Genomic DNA, 21859 nt, shown 5'->3' on the forward strand with positions numbered 1-21859 from the left:
GAACGTCGTGAACGCAGAGACCATATTCTATTATATGGTCTCTGGTGAACGTTATCACAACGTTTTAGGATTGGAAGTATGTATACATTAACTAAACTGCAAGGATTTTATGCAGATCATCCATTCTTATATATTATATCATATACATGAACAGAATATATTCTTGCTGAGTGGTTAAATTCATAACATAACATGACATTTCGGTGCTGTGTACTATTATTAGAAACCGCGGGTAAACGAAGCGAACGTTTTCTTCATGTTGACCACGTGATTTGTTTGGACCCAAATATAGAAATCACATGGCTTGTGACGTCAGACATGTAGAAAATGGCAGCAGGGCCGAACTGGGCATACTCACCTGGTGTAATTATTGTTGAAATTCTCTCCTATTTGTCGCTTCGTGACAGACTCAGAGCTGCGTCTATTTGTAAGAGATGGAGATCGTGCCTTTTTCACCCTTCACTTTGGAACAGTGTCGTGTTTGAACTAGGTGAAAGGGGTAGAGCGAAGTCTAAATTTCTTGCAGACAGATGTGGCCGTTTCGTGCGTGGAGCGGTTGTCAAATTCAACTCGCTCAGTGTCGCAGAAGTGAGAGAATGTGGCAGAATACTAGCTATCCTTTCGGAAAACAAGAACTTGAGGCATTTCTCTCTTCAACCTTCGAGTTGCCACATCGAATGGCCCGACACTGAGGCTGTCCATATTATTGACAAGTAAGCATATTCCACTGTTTATGTTGTGCTTGTGACGTCAGCGGGTCAAGGCGCTCTGGTGGAATTTCGTCGAATTGCGCAGTTGCATCAGTTTTTCTGACCATTTATATAAGTGACACTTATCGACGTGCAAAAAAAACATAAGCAGAATGTTTACGTTCATACAATATTGATAATCAGAGTTCGTGTTAGTTGGTTATTTTTGTAACATATGGGCATCCGCACAGTGGACAAATATGGTCTATTTGTAAACAAACAGCTGTCAAAACTAACACTTCTGAGATAACACGAGGAAGGAGACGTTTCGTGTGCAATTGAAAAATTGCCTGAAAAGGTCAACTGGGTGACCTAATGATAATGTGTTAAACACTGTTAATGGAGTAAACAGCTGGTAAATGATTAATGAATGTAATTGAAAGCTGGGTATGGCGGTAGGTTTGTTTTGTATCATTGTGTATGCTGCTCTCAAATTATATTCTCTTAATATCATGACCAGGACACCAGAGAATTAGTCATCACATATTGTTTGAATGTAGGCAATTGAAAACAGGACAAGTATAACAAGGGAACACTAAAACGTTTGGGTGACTGCACTGCATGTTACTTTAAGGGCAGAAAGGTGAGCAACCACCTGCTGAGTTAATGCCTAAAAGATAATGAATAACAAACTGTTCTGTGTTATAAATTTGGATTCAAGGTTGTTTCACATCTTCATATAATCATTAGGATTTATTTTAAAGGAAAGTAGGAATGTCACATGGAGGCGATGTTTATCCGTTATACAGGTTACAAAGGCTAATTTTTTCCATGTAAAAGCATTACCTGGTACTGTCTCAAAACACACATTTGATCTGCAATCTCTTTTATGTCTGGGTAATGTCTTAAACACCATGTTTTCTGAGATAGATGGTATTACTGGCCAATTTCCAAAACACCACATATTATCTGAGATACATGATTATCTTGTATTCCTGGGTAATGTGGGGGCACGGGTGGCCCAGTCGTCTAAGGCGCCGCGATTCACTGTGCAGAGTTGCGTTCCTTGGGCACGCCAGAAACCTATGATTGTGGGTTCGAATCCCGGTTTGCCCCAATTATGTTTCTAGGTTTGTCAGCACCATACCTGTGCTCGTGGGTTTCACCTAAGTGGTAAACGTCTGAGACCTGCATCACTTGGGGCTTTCCTCCCACATTAAGCTGACACGCCGCTATATGACTGGAATAATGTTGAAAGCGGCGTTAAACCCAACTCACTCACTCTTGGGTAATGTCTGTAACGCCTCATGATATCTGCGCTAGGTGATTCTTTTGTATTACAGGCAATGTCTAAAACACCATATATTATCTGTTTTCCAGGTACCTGGACTTGATTGAGTGTCTGATTGAGCACAGCTGTAAACTGAAACACTTGTCTCTCGGATGTGTCGAGGAACTTCTGGTCCACAGCAGTTCCCTCCTGCAGAAACTGTCCTCCAAACATGGCTCCAGCCTCCAGTCTCTCCACCTGGCCAGTGTCAAGGAGGACAGCGAGAACTATGGCATCATTGACCTCAGCCCCGCCAAATTTCACAACTTCTACCTTTTGCAGAGTCTGAGTTTGGACTATGATTACTTGACAAATGAACTGCTGGATCAGTTCGCGAACTCAGACAGAGCAAAGCTCCAGAAACTCTGCATCAATGTTCATGGTATTGAAGCCGACCATGAACGTATCACAAATGATACATGGAGGAAGATTAGAAACTACAGCCCCAAGCTGGAGGTGACCCTCAATCTGATTCATTCCTATGATGGAGTTGCCTCCCTTCTCGACATCTTTCAGCCAGCCATGCCACTGATTCATTTTCGACAATTCTTCTGCTCGCATGTAAACATGGCTTCCATAAGTTATATCTCGTCACATTATCGGAACAGCCTGAAGACACTCCACATTGTTGATGGTCTGGTAGATGACATGTCTAGTCTCTATGACAACCACGACATGGAAGACCCCTTTGTCATGCTAGCATGGCAGTGTCAGAAGCTTGAGCACTTTACACTCATGGGTAAGTTAACTATACCTCATGTATAGCATCTTTTTGTAAGCAGTATAATTAATTAACACACAATGCCATTTAGAAAGTGGTCAGATGTTACAAATGTTTTATTTTGGATAACACTTTCTTAGTTCAGATTCTAGTATTTTGGGGGGTTGAGGTCCATCCTGGATTCGAACCAACACTGCCAAAGTGAGGCACCTAATCGCCAGCACACAAAGTCAGCGATCTAACCCACTCAGCCACCGAGGCATTGTGTGTTCACAGCTTTCATGTACTAGAATCTGTACTTTACTAAGAAAGTGTTATCCCAAATATAGCATTTGTTACAGTATAATTAATGCTCCTCCCTTTGAAAACTAAACCATCCACCAAATATAATAATCAGTCCTCACCATGCTTACAACGCTCTTATCCATACATGAGTACTTACATACTTATCAGGACACCTTTGAATCTTTTGGGTGACTAAATGTGTCACTGCCATATGAAGCAAAGTAAGCTTCAAGATGAACAGACAAAGAATAAGAGTTATTCATTCACTTATTCGGCCCCAACTCAACAGCAAATGTCAGCCAAAATGCCCAATTTAGAGTGAGTGAGTTGGGTTTAACACCGCTTTTAACAGTATTTCAGTCGTATATCACAGCGGGACAAGGGACACAACTCTGCACAGCAAATTGCAGCGCTTTAGACAACTGGGCAACTGTGCCCCCCCCAAATTTAGAAGTTTATCAGACAGTAAAGAACAATGCAAAATGTGTGGAAGTAATCATTGCAAGTAATTATTATTAAGTGCCCCTCCCATCCCTGATGATGTGTGACAGATCCAGAATGCCCTTAGTGGTTTCTCTTCTGCTTCACTGCTCATGGTGAAGGTAGAAGATGAATTTTTCAACCTGTATTCATTGGGAAAAGTTTTTAGATATAACTTTAAATAATTTTTTAGTTTACACGATATACAGCTTTACCATTGGACGAGAGCGGTCACATGACCGCGAAATTGACGTTCATAAGTGTATGAACGACACAATTTGATGTTCATACCTTTTTCACGAGACCGTGTTCTTGAAATGACGTAAACACTGACAGACTACTTCCACATTACAGACCTTTCTCATCTAATGAGGATATTAAATGAACACATGTGTTGCGTAAGATGTTTCTGAAGAGCAAGTTCTGCATCCATACGCTCATGTCACCTCTCTTTTGGGGGAACTATTTTATTCCGCTATATAGCTGGTTGTTGTTTGACTGTCAGTGTAAACATGAAGTCACAAAATACTAAATAAAATTGTGTTTAGATCTTGGCTTACATCCTTTGAGGTAAGAAATTGTGATAAAAAATTATAAGAATTGACTTTCACTTTGTGTGAGTTCATTGGAGTATGAACCTTCATAGAGTGAGGGCCAAACATTGTATGAACGTCATCGCAAGCTCCGATGTTCATACAGTTTGTCCCTCACTCTATGAAGGTTCATACTCCAATGAACTCACACAAAGTGAAGGTCAATTCTTAATTGTCCACAGCGAGACTTTAGATGCTAGCTCTATATTAGTAATAATTTTGTTAACATGTTTAACAGAACCATGATAAACCTCAAAATGCTGAAGCTTGTTATAAGGATTATGAGAACAGACTTTACTGTAAAGATGGAAAGTTTTGTGAGGAGGAAAGTACTGCCCAAACTGTGAGTGACGCACACTCTCAATAGCTTCATGACAGTTATTTTTGTAGATCAACAACAACAACAAAAAACTTAAGGTGGCACATTTCTTCAATTTACGTCAGTACATTGTCAACCAGCCTTTGACGAATTATGTCGATCATCCCTCACATCCTGTTTCCTGATATTACCAGGCTGATTACACATTGTCACTCAGTGTCAATAGTCTAATCAGGAAAGTTCACTTTCCTTCCTCATCTCGTCAAGCTGCTTACATATCTTTGAGTAGGCCTGACCTACCCCAGCCAGTCTACACTGTCAGATAAACATGATAAACACACTACTCCGTCCCAGCCAGTCTACACTGTCAGATAAACACACTACTCCGTCCCAGCCAGTCTACACTGTCAGATAAACACACTACTCCGTCCCGGCCAGACTACACTGTTAGATAAACACACTACTCCACCCCGGCCAGTCTACACTGTTAGATAAACACACTACTCCACCCCAGCCAGTCTACACTGTCAGATAAACACACTACTCCACCCCAGCCAGTCTACACTGTCAGATAAACACACTACTCCACCCCAGCCAGTCTACACTGTCAGATAAACACACTACTCCACCCCAGCCAGTCTACACTGTCAGATAAACACACTACTCCACCCCGGCCAGTCTACACTGTTAGATAAACACACTACTCCACCCCAGCCAGTCTACACTGTCAGATAAACACACTACTCCGCCCCAGCCAGTCTACACTGTCAGATAAACACACTACTCCACCCAAGCCAGTCTACACTGTCAGATAAACACACTACTCCACCCCAGCCAGTCTACACTGATAGATAAACACACTACTCCACCCCAGCCAGTCTACACTGTCAGATAAACACACTGCTCTGTCCCAGCCAGTCTACACTGTCAGATAAACACATTACTCCGTCCCAGCCAGTCTACACTGTCAGATAAACACACTACTCCGCCCCAGCCAGTCTACACTGATAGATAAACACACTACTCCGCCCCAGCCAGTCTACACTGATAGATAAACACACTACTCTGCCCCAGCCAGTCTACACTGTCAGATAAACACACTACTCCGCCCCAGCCAGTCTACACTGATAGATAAACACACTACTCCGCCCCAGCCAGTCTACACTGATAGATAAACACACTACTCTGCCCCAGCCAGTCTACACTGATAGATAAACACACTACTCCGCCCCAGCCAGTCTACACTGATAGATAAACACACTACTCCGCCCCACCTAGTCTACACTGTCAGATAAACACACTACTCCACCCCGGCCAGTCTACACTGTTAGATAAACACACTACTCCACCCCAGCCAGTCTACACTGTCAGATAAACACACTACTCTGTCCCAGCCAGTCTACACTGTCAGATAAACACACTACTCCGTCCCAGCCAGTCTACACTGTCAGATAAACACACTACTCTGTCCCAGCCAGTCTACACTGTCAGATAAACACACTACTCCGTCCCAGCCAGTCTACACTGTCAGATAAACACACTACTCCGCCCCAGCCAGTCTACACTGATAGATAAACACACTACTCCGTCCCAGCCAGTCTACACTGTCAGATAAACACACTACTCTGTCCCAGCCAGTCTACACTGTCAGATAAACACACTACTCTGTCCCAGCCAGTCTACACTGATAGATAAACACACTACTCCATCCAAACCAGTCTACACTGTCAGATAAACACACTACTCCACCCCAGCCAGTCTACACTGTCAGATAAACACACTACTCCGTCCCAGCCAGTCTACACTGTCAGATAAACACACTACTCCGTCCCAGCCAGTCTACACTGATAGATAAACACACTACTCCACCCCAGCCAGTCTACACTGTTAGATAAACACACTACTCTGCACAGGGCAGTATACACTGTCAGATAAACACACTACTCCGTCCCAGCCAGTCTGCACTGTTAGATAAACACACTACTCCGCCCCAGCCAGTCTACACTGTCAGATAAACACACTACTCTGCCCAACACATGCATCTATTGCTTAAAGTTCAATTATCATGAAAAGTAGTAATAGTCTCACCTACAGTCACTCATCTCACAACAACATGTACCTGCAGTAGATTATTGCATAATGTATGCCAACAGTCAGTCCATGTATCTTAAAACACTCGGCCATGTGTATTACCAAGGGACTGTGCTTCGTCTTTGTAGTGCTATTTCAAGACTGCAACGGGATATTGTGATTTGGAGAAAATAAACTAACCAAAGGAACCAGCCTGTGTTTTGCAAGCACTTGTGATCCATGCGTCCAAGATGGGGATCATCCTGATTATTTTATCACCATGAATTGTCTTTTCCACATTCAATTATTTACAGGCCACCATCATATTGCTGGAATATTGCTGGGTGCGACATTAAACAACAAATGTACTGATCATGCTGCAGGAGGTACCTAAACCATGTGGAACAGAACCACCTTTCTTTAAAACACTTGGTACAAGAAAACAGCTGCAATGAGCAAGTTTTTTATTATTTTGTCACCCATGCATATGTATTGCAGGTTACGTTATTGGGGAGAATGACATCGTGGCGATAGCTCGTCTTCGAGGCCAGCAACTGAAGACCCTCAACATTCCTGCGCGCTGTATCTCCACTGCTGAAGACGAGGAAGAGTCCAACTCATGGTTCTCAGTGGGCTGTATCAGTCGAGACTTTGCCAAGAAGGTAACAATACCAGTCACAGGATAAATCCTTCGTAAAAACATGCAATATTTAAAAACATAGACACATTTATACATGGATTACTTTGTGGACATTTGAGATTTAACCAAAAAACAGTTGCTTTCCATCTTCGACAATTGACATGAATAACAATAACATGATTGATTTCGGTAAATCTAAACCTTTTTCATTAAATAGTTATGTAAGTTATTATCGATGAATACAATTTCATATCGATAATTGTTAATATTTTTTCCCACTGACGATAATTCGGATTATCGATCTTTTTGGTCAGGCCTAAATAGTATTGCTACAGCTGTTTCACTTTCACAGTACATACTATATATCTTGATGTATGCTTTTCCTCGAAGTATGGCTGCAGAATGACACTTCCAAAACTGAAAATATGGCAACTATCACTTTGGCAGTTACTAATGAATAATCTGTGGGTAGCATGGTTTTGCGGTTTCTATTATTTTGGTGAGGATAACTGCTTCGTGGATGTAAAACATTAACATGGATTATGGCAGTGCTGATGCAACTGCACCTTAGCGCAAAGGGGAAGAGATCAAAGTCTAAATAATCAGTGGTACAAGTCAGTTTGGTTTAAGACTGTTTTGGACAGTTTGTCAGTTAATATGGGAAATACAATCTCATTAAGATCAGACCTTAGTCATGTCATTGCTCGCTTCTGCTACATCCCATAACAAGTCAAGTCAGAATGACCTTCTCAAACTTTGACTGACCATTGAAATGACTTAACAGGAAATTGGCATCGGCTAATCAGGAAGCAGCTTTCTTGAGCTTAAAACAATCACATTGGCATCTTCTGAGGTGACCTGTAATGAGATGTCCACAGATGTTTGTGTGGTGGTAGCGAGCACTAAGATCTGCGTTTAATGAGATTGTGGTTAATATGGTGTGTCAGCTTAGTTTTGAAGGACCAGTGAAGCTGTATGTAGATGTTTACTAAATTGATGAATCTACAGCTGCTCATGGGACAGGTATACACGTAACAGTGGAATAGTAACACACTGCCTGGCCAGGCACCATCAGGACTGTAGTGTTGCAGGTATAGACCCATGGGGCTTGACTCCTTTAATTTTAAAAGCTGACAGTAAGGCTTACCGTACCTCAGTTGCCCTGGTCATAGGGACTGATAAATAACCATTGTGGTGAAATGTCTGCATATGTAACTGTACTATATTTCCTCTCGTCTTTGTAAATAGCTATTAATAAGCAAATACAACAATTTACGAGCATGACAGTTTATTTGATGGCAACTGTTACTGTTTGGCTGGCCTTAAATAGCATGTATGACTCACCGATGCAATGATTTTTTCCAAATTGTGGGTGGGCTTGACACCATGAAGCCTCCAACTTGACTCAACCAGCAATACTAGGGATCACAGATGGATCAAAACCTTCCACACTTGGGTAGTCTGTATATTGTGTATGTTTTCACTTACCTTTTTCTTTAAGGTATCTGAGAGCCTGCGTTATGATTGGCTGCCCATAGAAGATGATGATCTGCCAATGGCTGTGCTACGAGATGAAGCGGACGCTGAGGCAGCCTACATGAACACCCTGCTCTCGGACCAAGTGTGGGAGGGGGAGTAGATGACACGGGTACCTCCTGATGAGAAGGGGTTTCGACAGGGCTGAGATCAACTGTCGGAATCCGCAGACAGCAGTCAGCAGGTGCTGTACTGCTAGGAGGAACCATTCTTCATGATCAAATTTCTGTCCCCAGGAGATTTGCAGGCATTCTTATTTTTGACCAGAAGACAGGAAATTCTGTAATTAATTTAGATCCATTGGCCATGTTGGCTGTTTTAAAAGTTTTTCCCCAGATGATATTAGAAGTGTAAGGATTATGAACACACCAATCTTTGAAAATGGAGTGACTTTTGACAGGTAAATGTGGTATTGACTATCAAAATTCCTTACTTGTTGCATGGGTTTCACACCAGTTCTCTGTTGATTTTCAGCATGAGTCTTTTATTGCAAATGCATATATATGTGAAACTATTGAGACCATACTGCAGGAAGTCGCATTGTAGTTATATCTTTTCCGAATATTTCTAAGCAAACAATTTGTGATGTACGTAAAACTGAACTGTGAACATTAGGACAAGTTTAAGTTGAAGACTGATTCTTTTAGCTTTAATGAATTTCAGTTGCTGTTCTGGTCTGTCCTCAAGAATTTAGGTTGTGGGGTAGCCGTGGGTTTAAAATATACTACTCAAAAGAAGTCAAGGATCACTTGATTCTTCTATATTATTATAGTTAATCTGTCATGCCATGAGAAATTAATTATTTTGAGGAGTATCTTCACTCACCATACCCCAAACCTTAGTTTCAATTCCCCACACTGGTACTATTGAATGTGTCTTCAGCAACCCATGCTTGCCGTAAAAAGTGACTATGCTTGTAAGAGGCGACTTACGGGATCGGGTGGTCAGGCTTGCTGACTTGGTTGATGCATGTCATTGATCCCAATTGCATGGATCGATGCTCATGGTGTCAATCACTGGATTGTCTGGTCCAGACTCGATTATTTACAGACTGCCGTCATATAGCTGGAATATTGCAACAAACAAACAAAACACTATTTGTGATGGGATTGATTACACAGTTTGACTTCATCCCAAATATAGTCTTTGCTACACATGCTGAGATGTTGATGCAGTATGGTCTTGATCAGTTCCATGATAGGGGGCCAGTATGGAGATCAGAAATACTCATTGACCTAATATCAGGTATCGCTATGGTCTCATGTGAACATACATAATCGTGTGTCGATTTATTATCTTATGATCAGGTCGGTGTATTCAATTCTGGGCATTACAGACTGAAACAATCAAAGTACTGAGTTTGGGCGCTGAACATTCCATCCTGATGAATATGGTTACTACTTTTATTTTCAACATGTTCAATAGGTGTGTATATTTGCGATCAGTATTCATTCAAATTAAACCTAAGGAAATCAAACATCCCCAGCGTGAAAATTGTTTAAGATGTTTAAATGTCTTGTATAATCATACTTCTGTATGACCGCTCAAGTTGCTTGCATCAAACATTGGCCTATGCTTTGCTTCAGTAAACATGTTTGTTGAAATGAATTTATTTTGGTGAAATAGATTGTGTATCTGTCAATTTGCCCATGATCCTTCATTGACTGAACCATCGTGACAACACAATTTATGACTTTGAGAAAATTAAGTCAAATTTTACAGGATTTTAGAAGACAATGAACATTTACTAAAGTCTCCCTAGTGCAATATTTATGTGAATCTCAGAGGAATCGATAAGAAAACATTTGAAAATAGTGTGAAATCTAGGATTCAAGATTGTTTTCCTCTATTTGTTCTAAAATTGCCGAGTATATCTTCAAACTGAACCATTTTCCTGATTATATGACCGATTTTCTGTAGCTTCATGAGAGATATGACCACTTTCATCACCAGTGGCGGTTACACAGTTTAAGATGGGTGACCAACTGAAATGGCAGATGCCTATGAATTAAAACCAGTTTCAGGTATCATGTTTATGCTATTCAGAATTGCATGTAAAAGGATTCTGTGATTATTATTACCTTTTGTCAATCAACATTGTGATTGCCAGTCCAGCTTGTGGAAGGAGTTCAGTGCAGTGGCTGTTGGAAGCAGGAACAAGCCAGCGCCATCTTCTTGTTGTTGGTTTCGGAAATAGAAGAAAACATGTCACTTGCTTGGAAAGCAAACATGTATTTGTTGATGGATCTCATGAGGAAGTTGCATGATATATGCCCCTTCTGTTATTTGGAAGATAGTGTATGATCCTGTCATGAGGTTACTATTTTATTAGTGGTATGCAAGAAAGGTTACAAGAGTTATGTTCCATTGTAAACAGATAGTCAAGTTCCCCACTGTGATGGGTCCCCACAACCATACTTGGAGTTGAACTCGCAACCGACTGACCGTTATGTTTACAAACAAATGACGACTGTCGTGACGCTGAATACTCTAACCCCATCTTAATTATTTTCTTTTTCAGTTTGAATTGCTATTTCATTTCAACTATCACGTAATTGGTAAAGTAAGAATGTAAGGGGAAGTTGGGTGATTTTCTGTTCATATGCAATCTCGAACCAATCTGATTAAACAACAAAAAGGTAAGTTTATTTGGGAAACCTGGTCAGTTGTAAACCTTTTCAAAATTTGCTATGATGGCATTCCCAAAGACATAAACAAAACTGAAAACTTGACTTTGGGGTCGAGGGCAAATTTCAAGATTCTTGTAATGGCCACTTCCACACTGACAGCAGGGTGTAACGAAGGTGTCACGAAGGTGTCACAGGCCGGGAAGGAGCTTGACAGACGGTTTGTTTACAAAGGGACATAACTCATGTGGCCCTTCTTGCATACCACATATTGTATAGTAACCTATATCAATCCTAATGTATTGAATCAGTATGCTTCCCAAGGCCCCCTTGCTTGATGTTATCTGTGTTGTATTGATTGTCAAGTCCTTTTACTGGAACATTGATACACATTGTGCTAGTTAAGAATTATTTATACAAGAGGGCTTTGGGAAGGATTTTTGTATTCAGGCAGTACCTCATGACCGTGATTTAGTACATTGCCTTTTTAGCAGCCATTGCACAGAATCTCTTGTTATTACTAACTGTTCCATATTCTGCTGGAGGAGTTGTTATCAACCATGTTACTTTGTTTTAGATTGACAAAGTAAACTTGGGATATGTAGGTGTGACAAATGTTTTGAAGGCAAAAGAACCAAGAACAGCTTTGACAAGATAATGACCCGACCAGGATGTCAGGATGATGAGAGGATCTAATTCCAAAAGATTTTGTAACCTTTTACCATTTGAAGTTTGATGTTACTAGTTCATTGAGCTCTTTTTATCTTTTGTGTCAACTAAATTTTCTAAATAATTGTCCAAGTAATAAGGTGACAGTGATCCCGTATTCAGGATATGTTTGTTATAATGACAGAAGTCTATATTGTTTTTTCTATCTTCTACTAGTTGAGCCAAGTTTGGAACTTGTGTGTTTAAAATGATAATTGCTGTTGAACATGTTTGACCCTTCATCTGCTGGTAAGATGTATTTAGATGTATTTTCCACCATATTTGGTAGTTTCAACCAGTGTTAAACAATGAATGTTATGAAGCCCCAGATCCATTGTGACTATCTGTGCATTAGCCTGGTGGTTGTTGAGATAGTGGTGCTTTGTTTGAGACCAGTATTAACGTTAACACCAGTGTCTTTGAGATAGAAACATGACTGCCTTATATCGGACTTCAATAGGGCAGGGCGCTCGCTACAGCGCAGCATGAAAACCGGCCGCAGGACTCTCGTACAACAAGACAATCAGGACTCATTGTTGTTCAAATCATTGAGCGGTCTTTCCATTCCAGTTACTATGTGATATACAGCAAGATACCTCGCACTGGCCGGACCACACTGAACGTGTCTGGCTGCATGGTGTTGTTGATTGACTAAAATCGGTTGGATTTAACTGTGATATACTGCCATACGTGCTTGTGTATTGTTGTCATCGGCATACATGATCTGTTCATGTGCAGACTTGGAATCTCATGATATATATATACCTCCAAACCACACAAAGACTAACTTGTGACACCATTCAGAGAGTTGTTGCATGCTTGCCATGCTTTGTTTGATATCTATCGATCGGCACATACGGGTGATCAGGAATCTTGTTAATTCTAGCATTGTGAATATAGATGCTGAGGACCAGAAGTCACATGATCCAAGTCCCACAACTCTTTTACCAGCTGTGATACCCACATACGTCGACATTGGAAAGATTTTTCAGCACCGAATGAACAGTTTGCCATCTTTTGTTGTTGTTTATGATTATTTATCTCAACTATTCCAGAGGAAAGAGAGAGAGAGGGATGAGTGCTGTTTCCACCATTGTTTTCACCGTCTTCATGAGTTACAGGAGATTATCATGCTACATATGCAAAGGAGTTTTTCATGCCATGGTACCGGCTGTTGATGAAGGTCTGTCCCCATACAGAGGCTGTATATGTTTTGCCTATGGGGCTGCTTATTATGTTCTATTAACTTTAACCATGGTTATCGAGATCTGGGGCTGAACTGATAGCAAGACCATTCGGAAAGATTTCACATTCATACTACATTTTACCAAATACTTCTACAGAAAAATCAAGAAAGGGAGAGGCTGTATGTGTTTAAGGAAAGTTTTAACTTGTGGTCGGAAGTTAATAGTTCAACTTTTAATGTTAGAACTTTTTGTGGGTTTTCGAAATATTTTAAGAAAACCTGAAGAATCTGTAAGATTATTAGTATATATTTTCTGACTGCCTCTGTTCACTGGGTATGTGATGAACTACTCTAGCGTACCTCCATTACAACTACAGAATCAAAGGTAGAGTGCCTAAGGCGTTACATATCTGGTTACAAGTACATATTGGAAGCATTACAACCAGTGTTGGAGTGCGTTAATCTCAACTATGGTTGAATTGTATGATAGTTTTAGCTGTCTTTTGGTCATACCTAGATAACAGAATGTGAGTTCCAGATATAGGAAATTTTTTTTAATATTTTAGTATAAATACAAGAAAATATTAGGTATTTTAGTTTGAAAATTAAAAAAAATATTGTAATTTGTCCTGAATATGGTTGATGTGAAGTTTTGAAATTCCTGTGTAAATGTTTTTCTTAAATATATGTGTCTTATATATGTGAATATCATGTCAAAATTTGTGGCGTTTTTCAGTGTCCTGCTTGTGATCATTACTAGTGTATTGGTGTATTGGTGTCTATGATCATGGTCGGACCTTTTGGTGTTTGTCATTGGAAGTTAAGAAGGGTAGGTTCTAATCACATTTTAATCAAATCAAATCACAACAGAAAATGTCTTTTCACTTTTCTCAATTAGAGTTCATGCCTTTTAAAATAACCTACCTGTATAGTATGTAAAAAACAACATTGATTGGGAATATTGCTTTATGAACACTTTTGAAGACTCTTATATTTTAAGTTCTTTAGATGCATGTATGTCTTGTCAGCAAATTATCACAGGTTTTTATGCAGAATCACATTTTTGAAGAAGTATATATATATATCAGCTATGATAATTCAATGGGAGGAATTTGATGGTTATTTTTGGCCATGAGGTGGTTTCGGAAATGAATTGCGATTTGAAGCAATCTCTTTATAAATCAGCTCTTTTATTCCGATACAATATCAGTCAGTGTCAAAATCTGAGGACACCTCCATAGAAGGTCGCGTCAGTGAACCCTGAGTAAACTTTGATCTTCCAATCCAAATGAAGGTTGTGTGGGCTCTTGAGCCAATCGTGTGTCAGCTTTCTGAAACAATTCAGCTTTGTGTATTCACTGTCTTGAATTGGAAATTATGACACAAGTGTACCATACATAGTAAACCTTTTGGGTGCAGTTGTCGACAGGGACCCGTGAACGTCTGGGTTACTATCAGCAACCCATGCTTGTTGTAAGAGGCCACTAACAGGATTGGGTGATCAGGCTTGCTGACTTGGTTGGTGCTTGTCATCGCATCACAGTTGCAAAGATCAATGCTCATGATGTCAATCACTGGATTGTCTGGTCCAGATTTTATCATTTCAAGACTGCTGTCATATGGATGGAATATTGCTTGTCTGAATGCTTCGCTCACTCCACCAAGAATTTAGAAGCCTTGCATCTGATTGGCTGATTACAAAGTTCACCTGTCACGACCTTGTGTAGATGTCCTCAGCATGCAGAAAGGTGTCATATCAAGTAAAAGATCGGATTATGATTAGATTGGATTTGGAGACATATACACAAATCCATCTTAATGTACATAAGATCAGCATGATCAAATATGAATCCAGTACAAAATACATATTCATTCAGTTGAGTTCAGCATATCATGAATGAAATTTCTCTTGTAGGGCTCTGTTTATTGGTTAGTGTTTATTCTTGAAGTGGTTTAAGAACCTGCCATCAATTCTTTTCGATTCCCTTTTTGTCTTTGAAAACATGAGGATTATACACATAGATAATTGATTGTATATTCTGATCACATAAAGGCTTGTTCATTTTTTATCCCACCAGCTGTAAAAATAGTTTGTACCAATAAATACCTCCGCGACAGATTTCCATTATGCAGAGTGTTTAGAACTTTTATTGCAGGAAACCCCTTCTTAGGTTAATTAAGTATTATTTAATTTATTTTTATTTTAAGGACAAGAGAAATAACTTCAAGCATATGTAACATTTTATTCTGACTTTGAAAGTAGGCTGGACATGTAATCTTTTCTCTCCAAAGCCATTGACAAATAGTAGGTGGTATTTTCATTGATAATTGAAGTTTATGCAGTCTGAAGTGAAGTTCTGTGTGATCTAGGAAGGTCACTTAATAATAGTCCAGGTTAGATCACTAAATCTACTGAAAATGATATAATGTACTACACAGAGCCCTTCTCTATTTTCAGCAGAAACATTAGTTGTTTGAGATGTTCTAACAAATGCTTGTCCATATTTTGAGGTTTGGGTTTGGTGAAGGAGTCAGGTAGCAGTTTCTAGTCTAGTTTCTGAAGTTACAAACACCAAGAGATTTCTCATGTTAATGTTAGTATTGTGTATATATTCTATATGTCGTACACACTCTAGTGTCCTTTTAGCAGGTTTCTGCAGTGTAGTTTTCAAGTCGTGTTAACTACATCATACTGATGTCATGTACCTAACTATTTTATATTATATTGTATGGAAAACATGGCAAATACATGCTAGGTAAAATAAATACTGGTAAACAGTGCCATGTACAGACACACTTTGAAACACATTTTTGTGATATTTTACAATATGGCCACAAAATTAATTTATTTTCAATTGAAGCATGAGATAATCGAACACAACCATGTCATTGTTCAGGTTCATATATCATTTGATGTGTTTTGAGATAGACTTTGAGCACAAAAACACATCATGATGCTTGAAAATTAGGGCTGGGATGATACACCAGCTGTGTGATCTGATACGTATCACGATACCTTGTTTACGATCCGATATGTATCACGATACTGGTCTGTGCTCTTATCTGTATTGTGTAAGCATCTTTTTAATAGACAGGATAGTCAAATATGTGACACACTGATAATTCACAGTTGGCAGTGTCAAGTATGGCAAAATGGATAAAAATATTTACTTTTTTACAACTGATTTTCACTACTAATTAGTGTTTGGTGTAACAGTAAATCAATATTTTTTACTTCATGTGCGATTGTGATCGGTACTTGTATCGAAAAGTAAAATATTGCGATCCACCAATTGGTGTATTGTCCCTCCACTATTGAAAAATTGATCATGCGTTTTCATTGTGTGTCAGCATATGAAGTATTCTGATGTGTCAGTTTCAACTGTTACCTCTCGGGTCCAGCAGAGCTCTCAGACCTTGCACATGAAGGTGTGCCTGCTTTTTGCAACTGTGGCTTAAAGAGTCCTGTTCCAGAGGTGGGTGGTGGGTAGGGCAGTTGGGAGATTGTTTGTCTATCGGCCCTGGGTTTTAACCCTTTATGGTTACATTTCTGTGAGGCCTTCGCTGTTAACAGTCAACAGAAAATAATGAGAGCTCCCTAACTTATTATATTTCACTTCATGTAGAATTGTGTAATAATTAAAGGAAGGTAGGTTACCTATACAAATGTTTTAAAACGAGCTACAGAAGAGCTAGGAAAGGGAATTAACTCCTTCTGATAGGTGTCGTTTTTTATTTTTATTCTGCCAAAGTAAAGTTGTTGACCAAAATATGTCACTTAAAATTAGAACAGAACGGGACATACAGATTTTCATTATATCTGAGTCTTCATGAAAGTTCAATTTGTGTGTACATTCATGAAGTGTTTTGGGGCGGTCGGGTAGCCTAGTGGTTAAAGCGTTCGCTCGTCACGCTGAAGACCCGGGTTCGATTCCCGACATGGGTACAATGTGTGAAGCCCATTTCTGGTGTCCCCCGCCGTGATGTTGCTGGAATATTGCTAAAAGCGGCGTAAAACCATACTCACTCACTCACTCACTCATGAAGTGTTTTATGAGGAAAGTTCAGGTCGGTTCTAATGACTTCATTAGTAATGTCTGAATGGATCAAACAATCTTGTTTATTATGAGCATTTTAGGTTACTCATTGTCTTCTCTCTGGCGGGTGTAACAAACAATTATATGAAGGTTTTGGGTGATGGTATTTGCCATGTTTTGCCACTTGGACATATCCAGGTTTTGTGGTGTATTCTTGGTGTGTAGTTATAGTAGTTAGACATTACACTTTTCATGTTTGTGTTCTAGTTTCTGCAAGGAGCACCAGCTGTCACATGGAAAGGTCACCAGGTCAAAGGTCATACTCATAGTCAGTGATTATGTGCACATTTTGTTGTTACACAGATGTTTACTTGTATTTTGGTTATAATGGACATAAGACCTTTGACCTGCAGTTCCTATTTTCTAGCTGCAGTTATGTAACTACGATCATCTAGTCAATTATTCATTTAATCTGGGTTGATGTACACACACTAAGTATTTTCTCAACTTTATACATAGAAAATTCCAGAGAATCACGATTTTTGTCGTGACTCTGACATTGATGAAAACAGTTTATGTTTTTGGGAACAGTTGTCGACAAGCTGATATGAGCTAAGAATCTCGGTGGGGAATTTCTGAATTTCCAAATTGCCAGTACTGTCCAGGTGACCTCTTGTTTTTGCGGCTTTTCGGCGGTAGAGAAGGCAGGGAATCTGTCAATTGCCTACCCAGCGTAGGCACCAGGACTATTATGTTCAAAGTCCTTTTGTGCGTTTCATTTATATTTCCCAAGTACACGAAAAGCGGGGTTCTGTCGTTGGAAATAAAAATACACATCAAGAGGCCACCCTGATTGAGAAAATCAGCCTCATTATTGTTCAACATGTTCCATGTGTAATAAAGTAGTGTGTGCGCCAGCAAGCCAACCAACTCAGATTATTGACTAACAACACCAGCTATGAAGCCATTTTCATAGTGTTGTCACATTCAGGGGACACTTTGTCTTAATTCAGGGTACATGACTGCAGCTAGAAGCGAGTCCAGATGTAACACCATGGTGTACAGCAGTAACACACGCAAGCTTTACATGATCACCCTTTGTGTGTGAAACGCAGCGGCATCATCAGTAGGGCTATACTAGTTTTAACAACGTGATGAGGAGTGGCTGCAGGCTTTCTGAGGTGCCACTCTGGTTTGTGTACATACGGTGTGTTTTTACGATGTCTTTCAGAGCTTAGACAGGGAACAGTCTGCCAACGTATAGATCTGGGTTTTAGAGCAGATGCGATATATGTTCTCTAGAAAGGGCTACCAACGTGTTCCGTAGTCAAGGTGTTCATCCCACATGTGTTGGAGGACTTGTCTGAGGGGTCCTGCGTCAAACTGTCTATTCTACCTCAGAGAGATAACTTGAGGCTTGTAGAATATCAAAAATCGGTGGAAAGAAAATGTACATATCTCCGTTTCATAATTTAGTATATAAGAAAAACCAGTTTTTTTTCATTCAGGTATACTGTCAATTCAAAAGTTAGATACTTTTTTTCAAAATATAATTGGAAAGTAAAAATCAAATGACAGTAGAATTTTGGAATTTGTTTTTTATATCCGAAGATAATTAACCTAGTCATTATGGACAAACCTCTAGATGGACAAGAAAATTGTCTTAACTTTAATTGAAAGGTTGGCCTCACTTTGATTCTCCATGTTTACATGTTTATATGTATTTATCAGGGGAAGACATTTGTTCCATGTGAGAATGTCTTGTCTGGTACAGTGTTGATGCAGGAGGTTCTCACACTCGTCCCCATCATGGATCCTGAGACCGAGTTTCATCTGTCATTGAGAATGGTGGCCTCACCCACAAGGGATCACTTTTAAAGATGTAAATTATTGATGGATATCACATGCATGCTATATAGACCGATATCACATGCATGTAATACCAAGTGATATCCCACTGCAATATGTGGGGAGAGTGGTACGAAGAGTCTTTCATCATTACATTGCCAGCAACCATCACGCCAAGTGCCAAGCGAGTTGAGATCGTTGAGTCATGTCTTGCCAGATCACATGACCCTCGATACATTGTTCAATTGTTATCAAATCAAGCAAGTCAACTGTTACTATTTAAGAAGAGAAGATGGGGTGCTTGAAGGATGTTTTAAGTGTATGAATGGCTGTACACAACGTCAATAAAAGCTTGCATCTGTGCTCCAGTACTGATTTCTGTCTTGCTTTCAATAGTTGCCTTACCATCATTCAAGAAAACATTACCATTTTGGAAGTCCAAAATATCAGGTTGTTGAAGTAATTAAGATGAATTGTGTTTCATGCCATAGTTCTGCTCTGCCTGGAAACTAAAATCAGTCTGAGAAAACCACACCCAATAGTGCTAAATTACTGTCAAAAATGCTAGAAAACTGCTTTTTTGGCTTAATGTAATAAATACGAGTCATAGGACTGTAAAAAGAGCATACCGTATTCGACGTAATAAGCGCCCCGCTCAAATAAGCGCCCACGGCGATATTTGCTAATATATTGGCAAGTGAACAATCCCAATTAGAACCCCTTCCAACTGATCAATGTACACAAGACTTATTTATTCGCCTATAATACACACTCGTGTGTTGTATGCACCCTTAATTATGGTCAATTTAATTCTGGAAAAATATATCTGTCGTACATAAACATTTCAGGCTGTCAGCATAAACCACGAAATTAATCTTTCAACTCTATTTTTTTCACCAAAATAATATTCTAATAACAGCCCCCTATTCCTAATTTTGAGAGCGCCCTGGGCGCTTATTAGGTCGAATACGGTATATCAAAATAACGCGAATTGACCTGATCTAGCCTGTCCTATCTGACAATGTGATTACCCTTAAAATGTACTTTTACAGGTACAATGATGATAAACTGAAAAAATATTCGTGTGTTGTCATGCAAGTATGAAATGGCCTGCAACCTGAGGTAATTACCTCACACCGTCCCGTGCATTCTCCCAAGTGCAAATGTCACTGAGTTGGTCTCAAAATATTGCTGTTATTATACCTAATTGACATGCGTTGATGGGGTAGCAATTTAGGATATATACTGCATTATAAGTCGCGAAGTATTTGTTGTTCTAGAGATGGTTTATTGAGGCAGCATTTATCTCCGCAGATTACGTATGTGAATCTGTAATTTTGAATGTTGTGTTACACTTAGCCAAGATGGGCACAACAGGGTTAAGCTCACAATGTCTGACTGGCGTACGTGAGACAACGTAACCGTGTTGTTCTGCCAGCATGCATCTTGTACTTTACTGGCTTCTTGTTCAGCCGAATTTTCTCCACGAGTTGAACTTTCATTTCATATGGTCTGAAGTCGACAATGTCATATATTCCTGTATGGTTGCCTTCGGACTACTCATGGTTTGGGCGACAGTATCTGATTCCCAGACGTTATATTAACTGGCGTTACCCATGACAATAACATTGGCGTTGTTTAAAATGGGCAATAGCGGAAGTTCCAACCAGTCTAGGAACACATCACCTCCTATCATTTCTTTTTGAAAATCACCAGTTTTCTTTTTTGCCTCGAAAACTAGCACACATCCATCAATAAGCCCCATATCATAGGTTGCGTTGTGCAAAACAATGACACATTTACCTTTACCTGATGGTACCATGGGTGCTTTTTGTCCATCTGCCGACAGCCACGTGTAGTCGGTGGAATGATTCACAAAAGTAAATTATCTGGACGCCCTGACTGATAGTTATGAATGGTTCGGAGATAATGTGACCTCATAGACAGGATTGAATATTTTCCCCTGAAAAGTGCTCCGCCATCGACACGTGCAGTGTATCATAATCCCATCTCTTGGAGAGTTAGTGCAGTCCGGGAAACATTAATTGGATCTTTAATTCCTCTAAAATTCTACTACAAGTCAGGGTTACCTTCCGCTCAAAAAGCTTGTACACTATACGCCTAATCACCCTGTAACAAAGCTGTCTAATATCCTTTTACTTCCGAGTTTTGTTTTTTAGACCACCCTTATACTTGTTTTGTTTTCTTATACCGTAGACTTGATGGTATGAATTGAAAACCCCATAGTTTGGGCAGTTCGGTAAATCACCCTATCTAAATAAATAAATGGTTTCCCCCTATCTCTCTAAATTGTAAAGAACTTTTCCCAGTACAGACTCCATATCGTGTACCATGGTTATGGCTATGCAAGTGTAATGTAACAAGCATCATGGGAGCACGTCATTTTGTCAATTTAGAAGATGCACATCTAGAATTTTCTGAAAAATGATTTTTGTGTGTGGATTAGATGTTTTATGAGTCATGTGCACATATTTCTATAGTCCGTTTCACACTGTCATGATTGGACTTAGAATAAATGTAAACTTGTGTTTTCATACGAATCTGTCTCCTGTCAACTTGTTGATAAGGCTCCTTGTGACTGAAATACTTCAAACCACAGGTAGGGCGATCGGTAGTTACTCGATATTTCAATAACATCAGTCTGTGCAGTTTTCTAGCATTTCCGACAGTACTTTAGCCTGGGATCAATGCTCAGCAGTGTCCATTTTCAGCGTTAGAAATTGGCACAAGTCCTGTAGTCCTTGCAAAACTGTCAAATAGTTAAGATAT

At 39.6% G+C, this 21859-nt stretch overlaps 1 protein-coding gene across 1 annotated transcript; it reads left to right on the top strand.

The window, feature by feature from the left end:
• Positions 1-327: 327 nt before the first annotated feature.
• LOC124147194 (F-box only protein 33-like) lies at positions 328-19437 on the top strand. The gene is made up of 4 exons (XM_046517822.2): positions 328-713; positions 2070-2758; positions 6986-7149; positions 8629-19437. Exons 1-4 carry the CDS (start codon positions 328-330, stop codon positions 8764-8766), a joined length of 1377 nt encoding a protein of 458 aa, XP_046373778.2. The 3' UTR covers positions 8767-19437.
• The last annotated feature ends 2422 nt before the right edge of the window (positions 19438-21859 follow it).

Source organism: Haliotis rufescens, unplaced genomic scaffold (genome assembly GCF_023055435.1).
Source record: "Haliotis rufescens isolate VD_foot unplaced genomic scaffold, xgHalRufe1.0.p SCAF_1, whole genome shotgun sequence".
Taxonomy (NCBI): Eukaryota; Metazoa; Mollusca; class Gastropoda; order Lepetellida; family Haliotidae; genus Haliotis; species Haliotis rufescens.